This window comes from Anastrepha ludens, chromosome 5 (genome assembly GCF_028408465.1).
Source record: "Anastrepha ludens isolate Willacy chromosome 5, idAnaLude1.1, whole genome shotgun sequence".
Lineage (NCBI taxonomy): Eukaryota > Metazoa > Arthropoda > Insecta > Diptera > Tephritidae > Anastrepha > Anastrepha ludens.
In genome coordinates this window covers 20,172,823-20,188,727 of record NC_071501.1, presented here as the reverse complement: position 1 = coordinate 20,188,727, position 15,905 = coordinate 20,172,823, and the positions used below count along the sequence as shown (strand labels likewise).

At 36.3% G+C, this 15,905-nt stretch overlaps 2 protein-coding genes across 5 annotated transcripts in view; one reads left to right on the top strand and one right to left on the bottom strand.

Moving 5' to 3' along the window:
- The first annotated feature begins 1,457 nt into the window (after positions 1-1,457).
- LOC128865197 (cullin-2) lies at positions 1,458-9,016 on the top strand. Of its 3 annotated transcripts, none has more exons than XM_054105304.1 (11): positions 1,458-1,527; positions 1,787-1,931; positions 1,992-2,222; positions 2,284-2,745; positions 2,805-3,359; positions 3,419-3,479; positions 3,529-3,646; positions 3,713-3,822; positions 3,882-4,250; positions 4,319-4,432; positions 8,522-9,016. In XM_054105304.1, exons 2-11 carry the CDS (start codon positions 1,813-1,815, stop codon positions 8,651-8,653), a joined length of 2,271 nt encoding a protein of 756 aa, XP_053961279.1. In that variant the 5' UTR covers positions 1,458-1,527; positions 1,787-1,812; the 3' UTR covers positions 8,654-9,016. The 3 variants fall into 3 exon arrangements, with proteins under 3 accessions (XP_053961279.1, XP_053961278.1, XP_053961280.1); XM_054105303.1 differs by having other exon boundaries at positions 4,316-4,432; positions 8,522-9,013; XM_054105305.1 differs by lacking the exon at positions 1,458-1,527 and having other exon boundaries at positions 1,667-1,931.
- LOC128865196 (uncharacterized) overlaps positions 8,880-15,905 on the bottom strand; it is a 21,069-nt gene continuing 14,043 nt past the window's right edge. The window contains exons 14-15 of one of the 2 annotated variants that reach the window (XM_054105301.1): positions 15,349-15,426; positions 8,880-15,279 (exon numbers count right to left, since the gene is read on the bottom strand). In XM_054105301.1, the coding sequence (XP_053961276.1) occupies positions 15,158-15,279; positions 15,349-15,426 (200 nt within the window). In that variant the 3' untranslated portion in view covers positions 8,880-15,157. The remainder of the gene's footprint in view (positions 15,280-15,348; positions 15,427-15,905) is intronic. The other variant, XM_054105302.1, reaches the window with a different exon arrangement.

Below are 15,905 nucleotides of genomic sequence, written 5' to 3'. Positions count from 1 at the left end.
TCAAAAAATTATGGCAGCAATACGCGCTCGAAATTCGAGATTACAATTTATATTAGGTAATAAGATGGCACACATTTATGGACACACGTTTTGTTCCGTTATATGAATGCATAATTAATAATATTCACAAGAATTTTTATTAGAAATATGCCTAAAAACTTGTTTTTGTCGGCAGCCCTTATATTTGGTTTTGACTTTGACGTTTCTCTTAACATTCGTAAAAATAATTATCGATAACATAGGGTTGTATGTAAAAAAAGGATTATTTTATAATCTCAGATTTCGGGAGAGTAATTTTGTATGGGTAACCTTGCTTTTTAATTACAGATTGGGAGTTAAGCATGAAAAATTACATAATCTACTTATATGTGAACGTATTATAATGCCATAAAATAAGGTTTCTAAAAACAGTTAAAAAATATACTAACAATTGGATTTTAGCCATTTGTGTATAGGTTTAGTTCAAGATCTCTATATTTCTATTTTAGACATTCTATGACGCCCAATGTGGGCAGAATCTGAAAACGTCTATGACGACGTCATATTAAAATTCACTAGAGGGAGGATAAATGAATGAAACCTTGAACTAGGGAACCCAATAATGATAAAATGCACGGGGGGGGGGGGGGGGGGGGGGGGGGGGTTAGGGGTAGTCAGAATTTTCAAAAAATTGGATTTTTTGTTTTTTGCATTTTCCTAAAGTATAAGTGCGAAAATTTGAAGTGATTCCGACAAATACTTTTCGAGTTATTCAACAATTAACAAAGGGCGCTCCGCAGCGTTCGAGAGCAAGTAGTTAGCATTTAAATGCGTTTTTCTCAAACCCATGTTTTTAAAACTGGTGATCACTATAACTTAAAAACCGCTTGGTATATTATAAAAAAATGTATACTGCTTTTATAAAAAGCTCGTGCTTGATCGAAGGATTTTTTTTCAAAAATTTAAATGTTTTTTAAGGCCTCTTGTCCGATTGGTTTTAGATGAATCTCCAAGGACTTGTGATGATCACCGCAAGGGACTTCTGGGGAAAGGGGGTTTTTCTATGTTTACCCCTAGCCCCATAATAGGGACAATCTTATAGTATTTGTTGATTTATTCTAAATAACACAGAAGAAAACTATCTTGACGCGAAGAACAGGTGATGTTTGTTGTTATTGATGCTCTTCTTCTTCTGGACTAAAAGTAAACATGTCGAAGCATAAATCGATTACAATATCGATAACCAGTTAATTTAGCTGTTAAATAATAAAAGGTTTGCATATAAGTAGATTATCCTCATTTTCCAGCTTAACTTCCACATTTTTAAATTACAACAGAGATTAACCATACGCTATTTCTCTCTCCTTATGATTCCCAATTATGAAATAATTTGGAATATTTTTGAGTCCAACTTTTCTATGTAGAATCTAGTTTTATTTCATAAACTATTAACAACTCTACACTACTATCTATGGTAATTGCGACCTATAGAAGAAGAAGAATAAGAGTGAAAGAGGACGTTTATCGTTACGGAGCAAAGTTGTGCAGGTAATTTTTAATTCATTAGAAATACCGAGAATACAGTTTAATCGCGGTTGCAAGATACAAAAAGTTTTGTAAAATGTACTAAAAGTGTCTACCCCACCGCAAAACATTAATCCGTTGCATCACGGCAACTGATCTCGGCATTTCGTGTGCAACGCCATCACTGCCTTCACACCACCACTCAACACGCTCACTGCCTCGACATACTCGTATTTTGGCATACTCATTGCTTATACTGTCTGCTTTCCACTATTTGTTGCAGTTGCGTTAAATAGCAAAACAGCCAGCATGTCCTTGACCCCGAAAAGTGTGGATTTCAATGAAATTTGGCCTAATCTGCGGAGCACCGCTGAAGCGGTCATAACCCTGGGCAATGTTAATCGCACAGATTGGAGTACACGATTTAGGTGAGTATATCAAACATGAATATGTGAATTATCGTTGAATTATTTTTGGTTGTTATTTAGCGATGTCTACACGTTGTGTGTGGCCCATCCAGAACCCTTTGCTGACAAACTCTATTATGAGACTAAGCAGTTTTTAGAAAATCACGTTCAAAATATGTTGGCAATAAGAGTGGCACCCAATTTCGGTAGCACATTACCTGCTAAGGATGGCGAACCCGATCTTTTGCAACGTTATTATGACGCGTGGTCCGAATATAGCCAAGGTGTCAAGTATTTAGATAATTTGTATTCGTAAGTATTGCACTTTTTTCCGCATTGTAGCAGTTGTTAATTTATTGCTGTCGCATTTTAGTTATTTAAACCAACAGCACATTAAGAAGCAAAAAATCTCCGATGCTGAAGTGGTATATGGCAATTTATCCACAGAGACGCTGGAGCAAATGGAAATTGGCGAGTTGGGTCTGGATATTTGGCGTATATACATGATAAAGTCACTCAGTGGTGAACTCGTCAAACATATATTGGATGGCATTAAAGCGGATCGTTGTGGTAGTCCAGAAATCGATGCAAATCGAGTGAAGATAATTAACGGCGTAATCCATAGTTTTGTACAAGTTCAAGACTACAAAAAGAATGGCTCACTTAAACTGTACCAAGAATTATTTGAGAGCCCACTACTTGTGGCTAGCGGCGAGTACTACGACAATGAGGCCTCGAAGCTGCTGCAAATGTGCACTGTGAGTCAATATATGGAAGAGGTTATCAAGATATTGGAGGATGAAAGTAAGCGTGCGCTGAAATTTTTGCACTCCAGGTAAAATTAAATGCTATATTTGAGGTTTGGTTAATAATTTTGTAACACTTTTTTGACAGTTCATTATCGAAACTGCGTAAACAATGCGAGGATCGATTTGTAAATCAGCGACTTGATTTCCTGTACTCCGAATGCAAAGATATGGTTTCGCAAGAAAAACGCAAAGATTTGCGCAATATGTACATAATACTGAAACCAATACCAGATAATCTAAAAGGACAGCTAATCCAAACATTCTTGGATCACATCAAAAACGAGGGTTTAGAAACTATTTCTACGCTTTCTGGGGAAAATATTCACATACAATTCGTGGAGAATATGCTTAAAGTACATCACAAGTATCAGGAGCTGATTGGAGATGTATTCGAAAATGATTCACTATTTTTAAGTGCTTTGGATAAGGCATGCGCGAGTGTCATCAATCGCCGCCCGAGCGACCGACAACCGTGTAGGAGTGCTGAATATGTTGCGAAGTACTGTGATACGTTGCTAAAAAAATCCAAGACTACTGAGGCCGAAATCGACCAAAAACTCACCAACAACATAACTATTTTTAAGTACATCGAAGACAAAGATGTCTATCAAAAATTCTACAGCAGACTGTTAGCGAAAAGGTGAGTTAAATTTGCGATAATCTGCCAGCCATTAACGCATTTTCGAACGATTCCTGCAGACTAATTCATGAGCAATCTCAAAGCATGGATGCGGAGGAAGCTATGATCAATCGATTGAAGGTGAGTTGGCGTCCTTTTTCAAACTTTTCTAATAGTGCATTCATTTCAGCAAGCTTGTGGGTATGAGTTTACAAATAAACTGCATCGTATGTTTACGGACATTTCGCTTTCGGTGGACTTGAATAATAAGTTTAATAACCATTTGAAACAGGAAAATATTGATTTAGGTATGGCTGCATATGGAATCGGTTTTGAAACCCTCTTCTACGGTTTTCGTTTTTAATTATTCGCAGGCATTAATTTATCCATTAAAGTGCTTCAGGCAGGCGCATGGCCATTAGGGCCCACACAGGTGGTGATCCCCTTTGCAGTGCCACAAGAATTTGAGAAATCGATTAGAATGGTATGGAACACTTAAAGTTATGGAGTTTTAAGTATTTTCACACAGTTTTTTTTTTACAGTTTGAGACATTCTATCACAATTCGTTTAATGGACGCAAACTCACGTGGCTGCATCATATGTGTCATGGCGAATTGAAGCTGGGATATCTGAAGAAAACCTACATCGTAACTATGCAAACTTACCAAATGGCCATGTTGTTGTTGTTCGAATCCTGCGATTCGCTTACCTGCAAGGATATACAAACCACTCTACAATTGAACAGTGAAACGTTTCAGAAGCATTTACAATCACTGCTGGAATCGAAATTGCTTACTGCTAGTTCAGAAACTTTGGAAGGGAATACGAAAATAGAGTTGAATTTCGATTACTCAAATAAGCGAACAAAGTTCAAAATAACATCAGCTATGCAAAAGGAAACTCCGCAAGAGGTAAGTGTGTAAAGAGACGGAATGCAAACGAAAAAAGATATAAATTTGTATATGTAATATTGCAGCAGATCGAACACACCATCAGTGCAGTAGACGAGGATAGGAAACTTTATCTGCAAGCGGCAATTGTGCGCATAATGAAATCTCGCAAAGTTTTAAAGCACAACGCACTCATACAGGAGGTAAGTGGGCGTGTTGAAAAGTGCTTTACTTTTTATAAAAATTGCAGTTTTCTCTTTTTTTGTTTCAAATTACACTCGTAGTGGCATAAATGAGAGCGAATTGTAATTTAGTTGTTATTGACAAGGACAATATTTACTGTTTTTGTTCTTGTAACAGCATAAAATAGCTCACAAATTTCTAGAGATAGCTGCGACCAAGTCGTTCCGGTATTGTTGACTTAACTGCCTTAAGCTTCGATTAGTGATGCCGTACCGTAGTTATAACCGTAACCATAGCAATCAGCTGCTCTGATCAAACATCGCACCTTAAATACAAAAGGGTCACAACTCAAAATTTTCCAATACTGAGTTTTTTGCATAAATTAATTCAGAGTACACATTTCTAACTGCTGCAAATATTTCGTTCACATAACTATCTTCTTTAACTGGAAAAATACAGTTATGTGAAGTGTGTTGCTTTTGCACGATCAACTAAAGGGAAATATTTTTAGTTGCGTTAATGGGCTCAAGAACAGCTGATTACTTTTATTACACATTAAGAGTTTTATTTTGAGTTCTGCCTCTATAACTGTAAAAAGTGATAAATTTTGTGGTATAATAGGACTATCAATAAGTTCGTGCGGTTTTACAACAGATGGCGTAACTTGATTATTATTCCATCGATCCACATTTCCAAACATTCATTGGAGAGCTACTGTCGTAAGGCACAAACGTCAGTATAAGTTTTTTATTTGAAGCGTAAACAACAATATTTTTACCACACTTGAAAATGTCGAATTTCGTGCCAAATAATGTGTTTTTGCGGGGAATTCTTCTTCATTATTTTAATATGAAGAAAAAAGCAGCCGAAAGTCATCGTATCTTGGTGGAAGTTTATGGTGAGCATGCTCTATCTGAGCGAACGTGCCAGAAGTGGTTTGCACGCTTTAAAAGTGGTGATTTTGGCTTGGAAGACGAAGAACGCGAGGGTGCGCCGCCAAAGTTCATGGATACCGAATTGGAGGAATTGCTCGATCAAGATCCGGCTCAAACGCAAGAAGAGGTTGCAAAAACTTTGGGAGTTGATCAATCAACCATTTCCAAACGTTTAAAAGCCATGGGAATGATCCGAAAGGTAGGCCATTGGGTGCCGTATGAATTGAAGCCAAGAGACGTTGAACGCCGTTTTATGGCATGCGAACAACTGCTTCAACGGCACAAAAGAAAGGGTTTTTTGCATCGAATTGTGACTGGCGATGAAAAGTGGGTCCATTACGACAATCCAAAACGTCGGGCAACGTATGGATACCCTGGCCATGCTTCAACATCGACGTCGGCGCAGAATATTCATGGCCTGAAGGTTATGCTGTGTATCTGGTGGGACCAGCTGGGTGTTGTGTATTATGAGCTACTGAAACCGAATGAAACGATTACGGGGGATGTCTACCGACGACAATTGATGCGTTTGAGCCGAGCACTGCGAGAAAAACGGCCGCAATACGCCGATAGACACGACAAAGTTATTTTGCAACATGACAATGCTCGGCCACATGTTGCACAAGTGGTCAAAACATACTTAGAAACGCTCAAATGGGATGTCCTACCCCACCCGCCGTATAGTCCAGACCTTGCGCCATCCGATTACTATCTCTTCCGATCGATGCAACATGGCCTGGCTGACCAGCACTTCCGTAATTACGATGAAGTCAAAAAATGGATCGATTCGTGGATTGCGGCAAAACCGACCGAATTTTTCACAAAGGGAATCCGTGAATTGCCAGAAAGATGGGAAAAAGTAGTAGTAAGCGATGGACAATATTTTGAATATTAAATTTTGCATTGTGCCTCTTTAGTTGTGAAAAGTGAGTTCAATTAGGTTAGGAAACTTATAAAATTAAAACATTTTATCAGTTAAAAAGGCACAACTTAAGATAATATCACTAGTTAATAGAAAAAATTTCAGTTAAAGAGTCATAAATCAAAATTTTGTTTTATTTTCGCAAACATAATATAAAATTAAAAAAAAATATAGTAGAACCTTCTTCAATGTTTTTACATAAAACGTTTTTCGTCTCTCCTGAAAATCTTAGGTATTTTGAGTTGTGACCCTTTTGTATTTAGGGTGCGATATGGGCATCACTGTAAATGATTATAGGCGCTATAAAGCTGCAATTAGTGGTGTCGTACCATACCCATAACCGCTACCGTAAACAGCTGTGAAATACTTTACATTTGTTTTCATATTTGCGATAAAAATTTGAATATTAGAAATGAACGACGAAAAATGAATTGACTTAGTAGAAAATTATCCGTGTTTTTATGACAACGTAAATTTTGTGATTAAGGCCCTGGCATCATTTGAAATGGTGTTTTTGGGCGTTTCTTTAAAGGCGTGTAAAACGGAAACGAAAAAAGATTTTTTGTTTTCAGTATTTTAGTTTTTGATTAATTGTTGAAAAGTCGATTTTTTTTTTTTTGACATACGAGGTTCGTTCAAAAAGTTGTCAGCCTCCAAAAAATGGTAACTGGTAAGGGCCAATGGGTCTATGTGATGGCTTTCAGCCAGCCAGGTCAACCTAACCTAACCTATCTCATATTAAATTTAAAAAAATAAGCAAGTAAAATGCAAAATAACGAATTTAGCATCAACAATAATTTGCTCCATTTCATCATCGGTCAGATGAAGAACGAACATTCCATTAGCAATTGGATTTTTTTGGCAATCACAACTTTTTCATATTTTTCTTGCTTCTATGCGCACAACACAAAAGATACCTTCAGTGCTTTCGATTTGTATTTCGGAAACTGCAACAAAGGTGACTGGAGGCTGTGGTTCCGAAGTACATATCTCCATATAATTGGCTTGCTTAATTATATGATTTCAAATAAACTTTGTGAATTTTATCTCAAATATATTTATATTCTCCATTTTAATCACCATTTTTATTTAGATTTAGAACTTTGACTCTATTCGCAAATTTGAATTCGAGTTTATTTTTAATTTGCGATCAGCTGTTTTTCTGACTTGCAAATTCTTTCCCTTGCAAAAACTTCTGCTCAAAATGAAATGTCACTTTGCGCTCTCACTTTCCCCTACTTTGCAAGTTTTTTGGATACATGCAAGGATGTTAGATACCAGGTTCGTTAGGTATGGTGAAAAAAAATGTTTAGGGGAACTTTGGATTCTACGTCATTCGTTTGGTGTTTCACCAAGCTAAAGCTAAATTTTGTGAAAAGATTTTTAGAGATGTACTACCTAGCAGAGATGTACTATTTGTCGGCATATCTGTCAAATTCGCTCAGAGCCAAATAACGGCCTGATTGTACTACCTACCCTCTAAAAATCTTTTCACCATGAACAATAAAACTTGATAATTTGTTGTTACATATCGCACTTGTTACGTTAAAGCGTAACAACTCAAAAACTGAACATTTTCAGTAGAGACGAAAAACTGTTTCCGTAAATATTAATAATATAGGTATTACAAGGAAAAAAATATGTAATTGCACGAAAATATCATTAAAAACAATATAACGGTTGTTTCATTCTTATTTGTTTAGTAGTTGCGCTAAAATAACAAATTTTTGAGTTGTTACTCTTTTCCTGAAATTTTTTTATTCACTTAGTGGTGTTATTTTGACTTATCTCTGTTTAACTGAAAAAATAAACGTAACTTAAACAAACCGTTTGGTTGTAAACAGGCACAATTCAAAATGTTACACTTTATGTGACACAAATTTGTTCAAACACTTGGAGACAACTAAAAATGTAACTCTTTAGTTGAGACAAAAGAAGTCATTCTGAAAACAAAGAGAGAGTCATAACGGTTTTTTTAACAAAAGACTAGACAAACCACTGAACGATTTTGACAGTGGGTAGAGATGACCACTGTACATTTTTTTCTTGCAAAAAACTAAAATTTGGAAATTTTGAGTTGTTACGCTTTAACGTAACAAGTGCGATATTATTTGCTTCATGAATAGACCTAATGTAAAACATTTCCCAATGAAATTGAAGCATGAAAATGAGGCTCCTCATATTTTTCTTTATCCACTGTTTAATAATTTAGAAAATTAACAAAAAAAATAATAAATTCTTTTTCGTTACAGATTTTATCGCAATCGAAAGTGAGCTTTACACCGAGTATTTCAATGATAAAAAAATGTATCGAATCGTTAATTGATAAACAGTACATTGAACGGACTCCTAATTCGGGTGATGAATATAGTTATGTAGCATAACTTTGGAAATTTTTGATGTTGTTTAGTGGGTTATGCCGCTGTCGTGCCATTGCAGGCATTGCAGGCACCAACATAACCATTAACACCAGCAACTACAATTGAAATTGCTGCTTCAAAGTTTGTATGCCGAATATTAAATTATTGTTTATATACAAAATTTTTAAATGAAAATTTAGTTTTTGTTATTATATGTAACGATGATGTACTTGTACTGTAGTAACGTATCTTGTTTGACCGGACAGTGGTGAGCGTTTAGTCTCTTAATTCTTTTTTTTTTTTTTACCCTTTACTCTGAGCCATATTTTGTATACAAACCTGGCACAAGTTATAATAACATATTTTAGGATATTAGTAACCGAATAACAAACAAACAAAAAAATATCAAATAAAAATGCAATCGAGCGGATTCAGTATGTATAAGTAATTAAAACTTTATTCTTATTAAATATTCAATTGTTATATTCATACGATGCAATTATCCCCGCGAAAAAGGGGGACAGGACCATGGATTTCGTGTTCCAAAAAAGTTGAGCACTATGACACTGTGCATACAGTATAGTATATAAGTATGTACTATGTATATACATATGACAATATGATCTTTGCTTCTTGTGTTTGTGGTGTATGGCTGTCTATGTGTCAGTGACTTTAACTCTGTGTACATTCAGGAATGTATATGAAATCCTTGAAGCTTGTTTTATTTTACTTATAGCTGCTAAGAAATACAGGTGCAATCGTACAACTTTGTGGCACATTCTAGTAGTCGTTTGAAGAAAGAAAAACACAACTCATTTGGAAAATGACGTTCTAAGCAGAAAGTTTTGAAATTAGTCGATTGGAAATTGATTTTCCTGGATCGCTGAATATTGGTAAAAATGAGGGAAGAATTAATATTACCCATATTATCCAGTTAATGTGAAATATTAATGCAGTTAATGTGCAATTATATACAGTATTAATTCAGAAGTGGAATATTGAAATTAACTTTGCTAAATTTGCTACTCCAAATTGGGTTATGAGCACAACCCAAAAAACAAAGCATCGTGAAATGAATGTTTGTTTTTACATATTTATGGTCGGTTAAAGCCAAGGCGAATCTATTAAAGGTGGTATCGGTAAATCAGTTGATTTATTTTTTTTTCTTTCGCCGTGTCTATGTGGCTGTCAACCCAGAATGAAACAAAGCGAATTCATTATTTGTTTTCTACTTTGCCCATACTTTGCTTTGACAACCAAACGTACAAAAAATTGTTCTTGCTCTAGTGCCACCACCTTTAATGCATGTGACTTGGTTAGAGCTCAGTTAATATTGAAAAAACAGAAATAAATAGTTGGCGCGTACACTTCTGCTATGTGTTTGGCCGAGCTCCTGCTCCTATTTGTGGCGTGCGTCTTGATGTGAGGGACCTACAGTTTTAAACCGACTCCAAAGTGGTTCTTTGAGCAGCTTTTTCATTGCAGAAATACACTCGGTGGTTTTCCATGATCTGCCGATGGACCACCGCTGTTGGAAAAAACTTTTTCTATCATTTTCATGCTGTTTCATGCACGGTAACTCGAAGCTACGCACTCCCGAATGGTAGTCACGCGCCAACCATTCGGCTACGGCGGCCGCCCATTAATATTGAATAATATTAATTTTAAACCCAATGGCTGCCCTCCACCTGCTGGTTGTCCTAACCAGCAGTCCGCTGGACGTTCGAATCAATTTGATTTTGGCACTGTAAGACAAACGGTAGCAGTTTGTAAAGGTCGCGGTGGTCGCGCTTAGAATCACAAACGCTATGTTGCTCAAGTTTTTTTTGAGGTATCACGTTCGACATGAAATTCTAGTAATTTCGAAAAGTCTTCAGTGTTCTAACTGCCAAAATTTGTTTCTTTGTCTTCTTCTTTTTCAATGCTGCCGCTTTTATTACGTGACTCGAAAAAACCAGTCCGTTCGATTTGAAGAACTAGCAAAGCATGCACCCAGATCCTTTGTGTGTGGCAATAGCAAACACCTAAGAATATATATAATAAAACGGCCTCGGGTTGAGTTAAAGCTTAAAACTGAAACGGGGACCAATGATATCTGGTCTACTGGTTTGCAAGAATGATTTTCACCGCATAATAATTCTGATCTTGTTAAGGATTACCGCTGGGATAGCCTTAGAAGCTTCCTTGATCGCTTTCAACCAAGCGGAGAATTTCGCAATCTTACAGGTTCTGAATGACTGATTTAAAGTTAATTTGCTCAAGAGCAATTTGACTGTTGTACCGATGGCCAGAGCAGACCCCCAAAATGTCGTTGTATGCTGGTATTAAATTTAGATTGCTTAGAAAGTATTACAAACCGATTAAAAGAAGAGCAGACACTCCCTAACAAGCTTCTAACGCATCTTCAAAGAGACTACATCGTATTGTAGTAAAGGGTTTTTAAGGGGACTTAAAAAATGTGCACTTAAGTAAAACATAGAATGTTTTAGATATCGCATGTCTCACATGGCCTCCCAGAAGACGTTTGGACCGTTCGTTTCCTCGAAGCTAATTTCCAGCTACTTTTTTCATAAATATTTTGGCGTGGAATATTGTTTCTGAACTTCTCTTAATGAATGAGCCTAAGCTTCCTTGCCTCCTATATCTCCTTGTGAGCTTAAACCAACGAATTAACGTGACTCCATAAAAAGAAATTCGAGGGCGTTAAATCGTATAAGCGAGATAGATACCGGATCATTTCTCGGGAATCAGTAATTCAAATATTTGATCAGCGATGTCGGATTCAATGGAACCGATGGATAAGTTGTTCTAACAAGGCACAATAGGAAGCTGTTTTGAGCGTAACATAGATGCTACTCCGTCATTCGGTTCTACATGACCGGAACGATCCGCTGGTATGTTACAGAAGCATTCAACAAAAATTTATGGGGAGTGTTTTATGGTGTTAAAACAAAAATGCCGACCATAACGGGGTGAGAACTTTTACTGAGAAAAAATGGCATAAAAATGCGATTTACTCAACCTTCTAAATGAGATCCACACAACAGTATCACTCTTTGAGGTCGCAGTTGAGTATCTTGAAGCACATAGAGGTTTGCTACTGTCTAATAACGAATATTTTTCCTATTGATAAAGCTTTGCAGTCAAAAGTAAGCTTCAGCGATGAAGATTGTTTTCTGATGAAATCCACTATTGATGGCTTAGAACTTCTTTTAGGAAGGACTCGTACTGAATGTGATGCTCTCTCATAATACTGCCGCAATTATTACAGCTTGAACAGCCTTAGTGTACTGCAAGGACAAGGATGATAGAATACCAGGTTGCGCCGACAAAGAAAAGTTGCTGGCGACATTTAAAGCAATTGAGTGGTCGGCTATAAACTACGCTGCGTCTGTCTGGTCGCCTGTAACCAATGATTCACAGTGGATAAAGCTTCACACCTGTCAGAATATCCGGACAGTCACGGGATGTCTCCTGATGTTCCTTCTGCAACACCTACACCTGCTTCCTGTAAAGTAGCACAACAAACTGCTCAGCAAGCGGTTTCTGCTTGGGTGCTACCGCAGGTATCCCGAGTCCCCTCCAAAGCGCGTCAGGAGACATATCTTAAACTAAACTGACGAGATCCAGAACAAAATACTTAGAACTACTAGATCGGATAGTATACAGGCAAAAACTAAACGACATTAACCGGGAGACCTTTACCACTTTCCTAAACTCCCGACCGCCGAATGCTGTTATCAGAGCCCAACCACCTCCTTTTGCAGACGAAGAGCTCCAGCTTCTCCGCGAGACCCGCGTAACTGTGGCCCAATAGCGTTCTGGATATTGTAGCACCTATCCAGAATTGTTTGTTTTATTCGTTTATTTTGTATCTAAAGGGACCTGACGTCAGGTTTGCTAAAAATTAAGTAACTGTGGGAAGTCGCCACCTTTATTGCCCAATTCATCTTGAACATGTAACTTTTCCTTCTCCTTTTGTTTGTTTTGTTCGTTTATTTTGCATTGGAAGGGAGTCTGACGTCAGACTTGTCAAAATCGCGAAAAATAAAATAACTATTGTATTTTAGGAAGGCGTCACCTATTGTACTCAATTCGCCCTTGAAGATGCAATTTCTCGTTCTCCTTTTGTTTGTTTTGTGTTGGAAATGGACCTGACGTCAGACTTGTCAAAATCGCGAAAGTAACTGTTTTGGGAAGGCACCAACTATGGTACTCAATTCGCCTTGAACATGTAACTTCTCCTCCTCCTTTTGTTTGTTTTGTATTGGAAAGGAGCCTGACGTCAGACATGTCAAAATCGCGTAAAACAAAGTAACTGTTTTGGGAAGGCACCACCTATGGTACTCAATTCACCTTGAACATGTAATTTCTCCTCCTCCTTTTGTTTGTTTTGTTCGTTTGTTTTGCATTGGAAAGGAGTCTGACGTCAGACTTGTTAAAGTCGTGAAAAACAAAACTATTTTAGGAAGGCACCACCTAAGATACTCAATTCGCCCTTCAAGATGCAATTTCTCGTTCTCCTTTTGTTTGTTTTGTATTGGAAAAGGACCTGACGTCAGACTTGTCAAAATCGCGTAAAACAAAGTAACTGTTTTGGGAAGGCACCACCTATGGTACTCAATTCGCCTTGAACATGTAACTTCTTCTCCTCCTTTTGTTTGTTTTGTATTGGAAAGGAGCCTGACGTCAGACTTGTCAAAATAGCGAAAAATAAAATAACTATTTTAGGAAGGCACCACTTAAGGTACTCAATTCGCCTTGAACATGTAATTTCTCCTCCTTTTATTTGTTTTGGATTGAAAAGGAGCCTAATGTCAGACTTGTCAAAATTGAGAACAACAAAGTAAGAAATTTAGGAGGGTGCCACCTATTGCATTCAATTCGCCTTCATGTATGCCTATAATCTTTCGGAGTTGTGCGTTTAGCAAAGCGAATTTTAAGTATTCCACGATATTTCTTCTTTGATTTTCGTTAAACTTTTAACTTTCATTTTCGTTACGCCAAAGAGACAGAGCAAAGCTTTTTCGCTGGTTTACTATACTCTACTATTTTTCAATTTTCCACCTGGCACTTTCGGAAATAACAGTTTTAAGCCTCGCCATCATTTTCCAAGTGAGTTTTCATGCTTTAGGTATACCTATTTGCATCAATAACTGCTGACAAACTACATACAAACATTGGATTTTTTGTTTTTTGTGTCATTTACTTTCGTTCATGGCTGTAAACAAAACTCACGCCGTACGGGCCTAATTTTTGTTTTTGCTCGTAGATGCAAATCTAACGTTCATAAAAATAAGTTCATTTGAGTGATATTACAATTTGGTGCTTTCCTACTAACTCCTTTTGTTTTCTTTCTAACTTTATTTGCTTTATAAAAATGACTAATAATACATGTACGTATATATACTTTAAATAAACATTGAATAAATAATACTTTTTCCAATGACTACATACATATAACATGCGAGAGCCCAATAGTGCTTAATAGAGAGGACCTTTTTTGTTTTTTTCTTTTTCAAAATATTATAATTTTTCAAAATACATATTTATGTATACTTAAAAATGAAGTAAAATATACGAAAATATGCATTTAAATGCTAAAAGTATTCGTTTCTTAATTAGTTTAACCCAACACAGGTTCTTCTAGTGTAGTTGTTGCTACAGTGTAAGTTGGAAGTGTGTGGAAAATAAGTACTTTATCCTACAAAAATCTTAATTTGTTGACTAGGTAGTTGCCTCGTGTGTTTGCTTGGCTTTGCTTCAATGTATGGCTAAATTCTAATTAGATACAGTCAATTTACACAAGTCTCGAAATTTCGGATCTAAATTCTACTACAAAGTTGCTGGTACCAAAGTTGTTTGACGAAATTTTTATTATAGTATGTAGTTTTTAGATTCGTGCTAATCTGAACATTTTTGTTTTATTAACTCTTAAAAAATGAGAAGATATTGTTGTCTTTTGTTTTTGTTTTTTTGCTTTTTTTTGTTTTTGTTTTTGTTTTCCAGTTTTAGGTAAGTGAAGCTGAACTGAGTTGTGTCTTATATTTGAAATATCAATATTTAAATTTTTGTTCCTTTTTTTAAATTCAGTCTTATTTTTGCGGCTTTGTGCATTTCTATACTCTGTGTGTCGTAATTTTCCGTTTTATGCATTTTCATTTAATGTACTCGTACTCGTACTCGTAATTTTGTGTATTGATGCTTGTGTTATTTATTTATTTTATGTAAAAATTTGTCTGGCATCGCATTTTATATGCTGTCGCTTTTAAAGTATTTATGTATGCACCTATGTATGTATGTAAGTATGAGCATCATATCAACGGCTATAAATTATGCCAACTGTGAGTATATAACGATAATAAATAGATGATAATAATCGGTAATCTGCAACTCTGTTAGATGTGGTTATGTGTGGGTGTATGTGAATGTTTGCGGCTCTTTGGATGGATGGATGGGTAGGATTTGTGTGCTAATTGTGTAAATATTCCGTATTTTAATGGTTTGTGTATGCTCTGTTATTGCTACTTATTGATCTAGTGAAAAGTGTTTTGTTTTTTTCCATAAGCTTTTAAAAAGGCCTTTTTTCTTCTGAGGCTTCTGTGACGTATTGTTAAAGTTGCGTGCATTATCCTTTGGAGTGGGGACTGCTACGAAAAAATAGAGAAAAACATTTTTCAAACAATACTTTTGATTAGACGGACACAACAGTTACTTACTAGTTTCTTGCTCGAAAGTCAGATTTCCATCGAATGTGGCATCCGAATATGGCTTACCCTTGCGCTCTTTAGTGTTTTCTGTAATTTTGAAAAGCAAAGAAAAAAATGAGTTAAACTAATAGTTAATTGGATAAGCGGTGGATATGAATATATTGGGTTGTTCGGAAAGTAATTTCGTTTTTTCCCGGTAGCAGATTTAATTGTATTTTTTCACAGCTAACTTCACATTTAAGTCGCATTGCCATTATATGTTTTGACAGCTGATATAGCAAGTCTTGTGTGTGAGTAAGTTCAATTGATGTTACGCAGTAGCTTTTGGTCGGTGCCCTTTTAATTATGGAGAGCAATAAGCAGTATTTTCGTCATATTTTACTTTTTTACTATAGAAAAGGTAAAAATGCTATTCAAACCAGAAAGAAATTAACCGATGTGTATGCAGAAGATGTGTTGACAATACGCCAGTGCCAGAACTGGTTTGCAAAATTTCGATCTGGCAATTTTGATGTCGGAATGCACCACGTTCTGGAAGGCCGATTGAAGCGGATAAAGACGCGATA

What these genes read in the sequence shown, in the direction of transcription:
- LOC128865197 (XM_054105303.1), top strand. Translation starts at nt 1,813, where the DNA reads ATGTCCTTGACCCCGAAAAGTGTGGATTTCAATGAAATTTGGCCTAAT. An exon ending in TATTTAGATAATTTGTATTC is followed by an intron (nt 2,223 to 2,283) that starts GTAAGTATTGCA and finishes GTCGCATTTTAG; the next exon opens with TTATTTAAACCAACAGCACA. An exon ending in AGCAGACTGTTAGCGAAAAG is followed by an intron (nt 3,360 to 3,418) that starts GTGAGTTAAATT and finishes CGATTCCTGCAG; the next exon opens with ACTAATTCATGAGCAATCTC.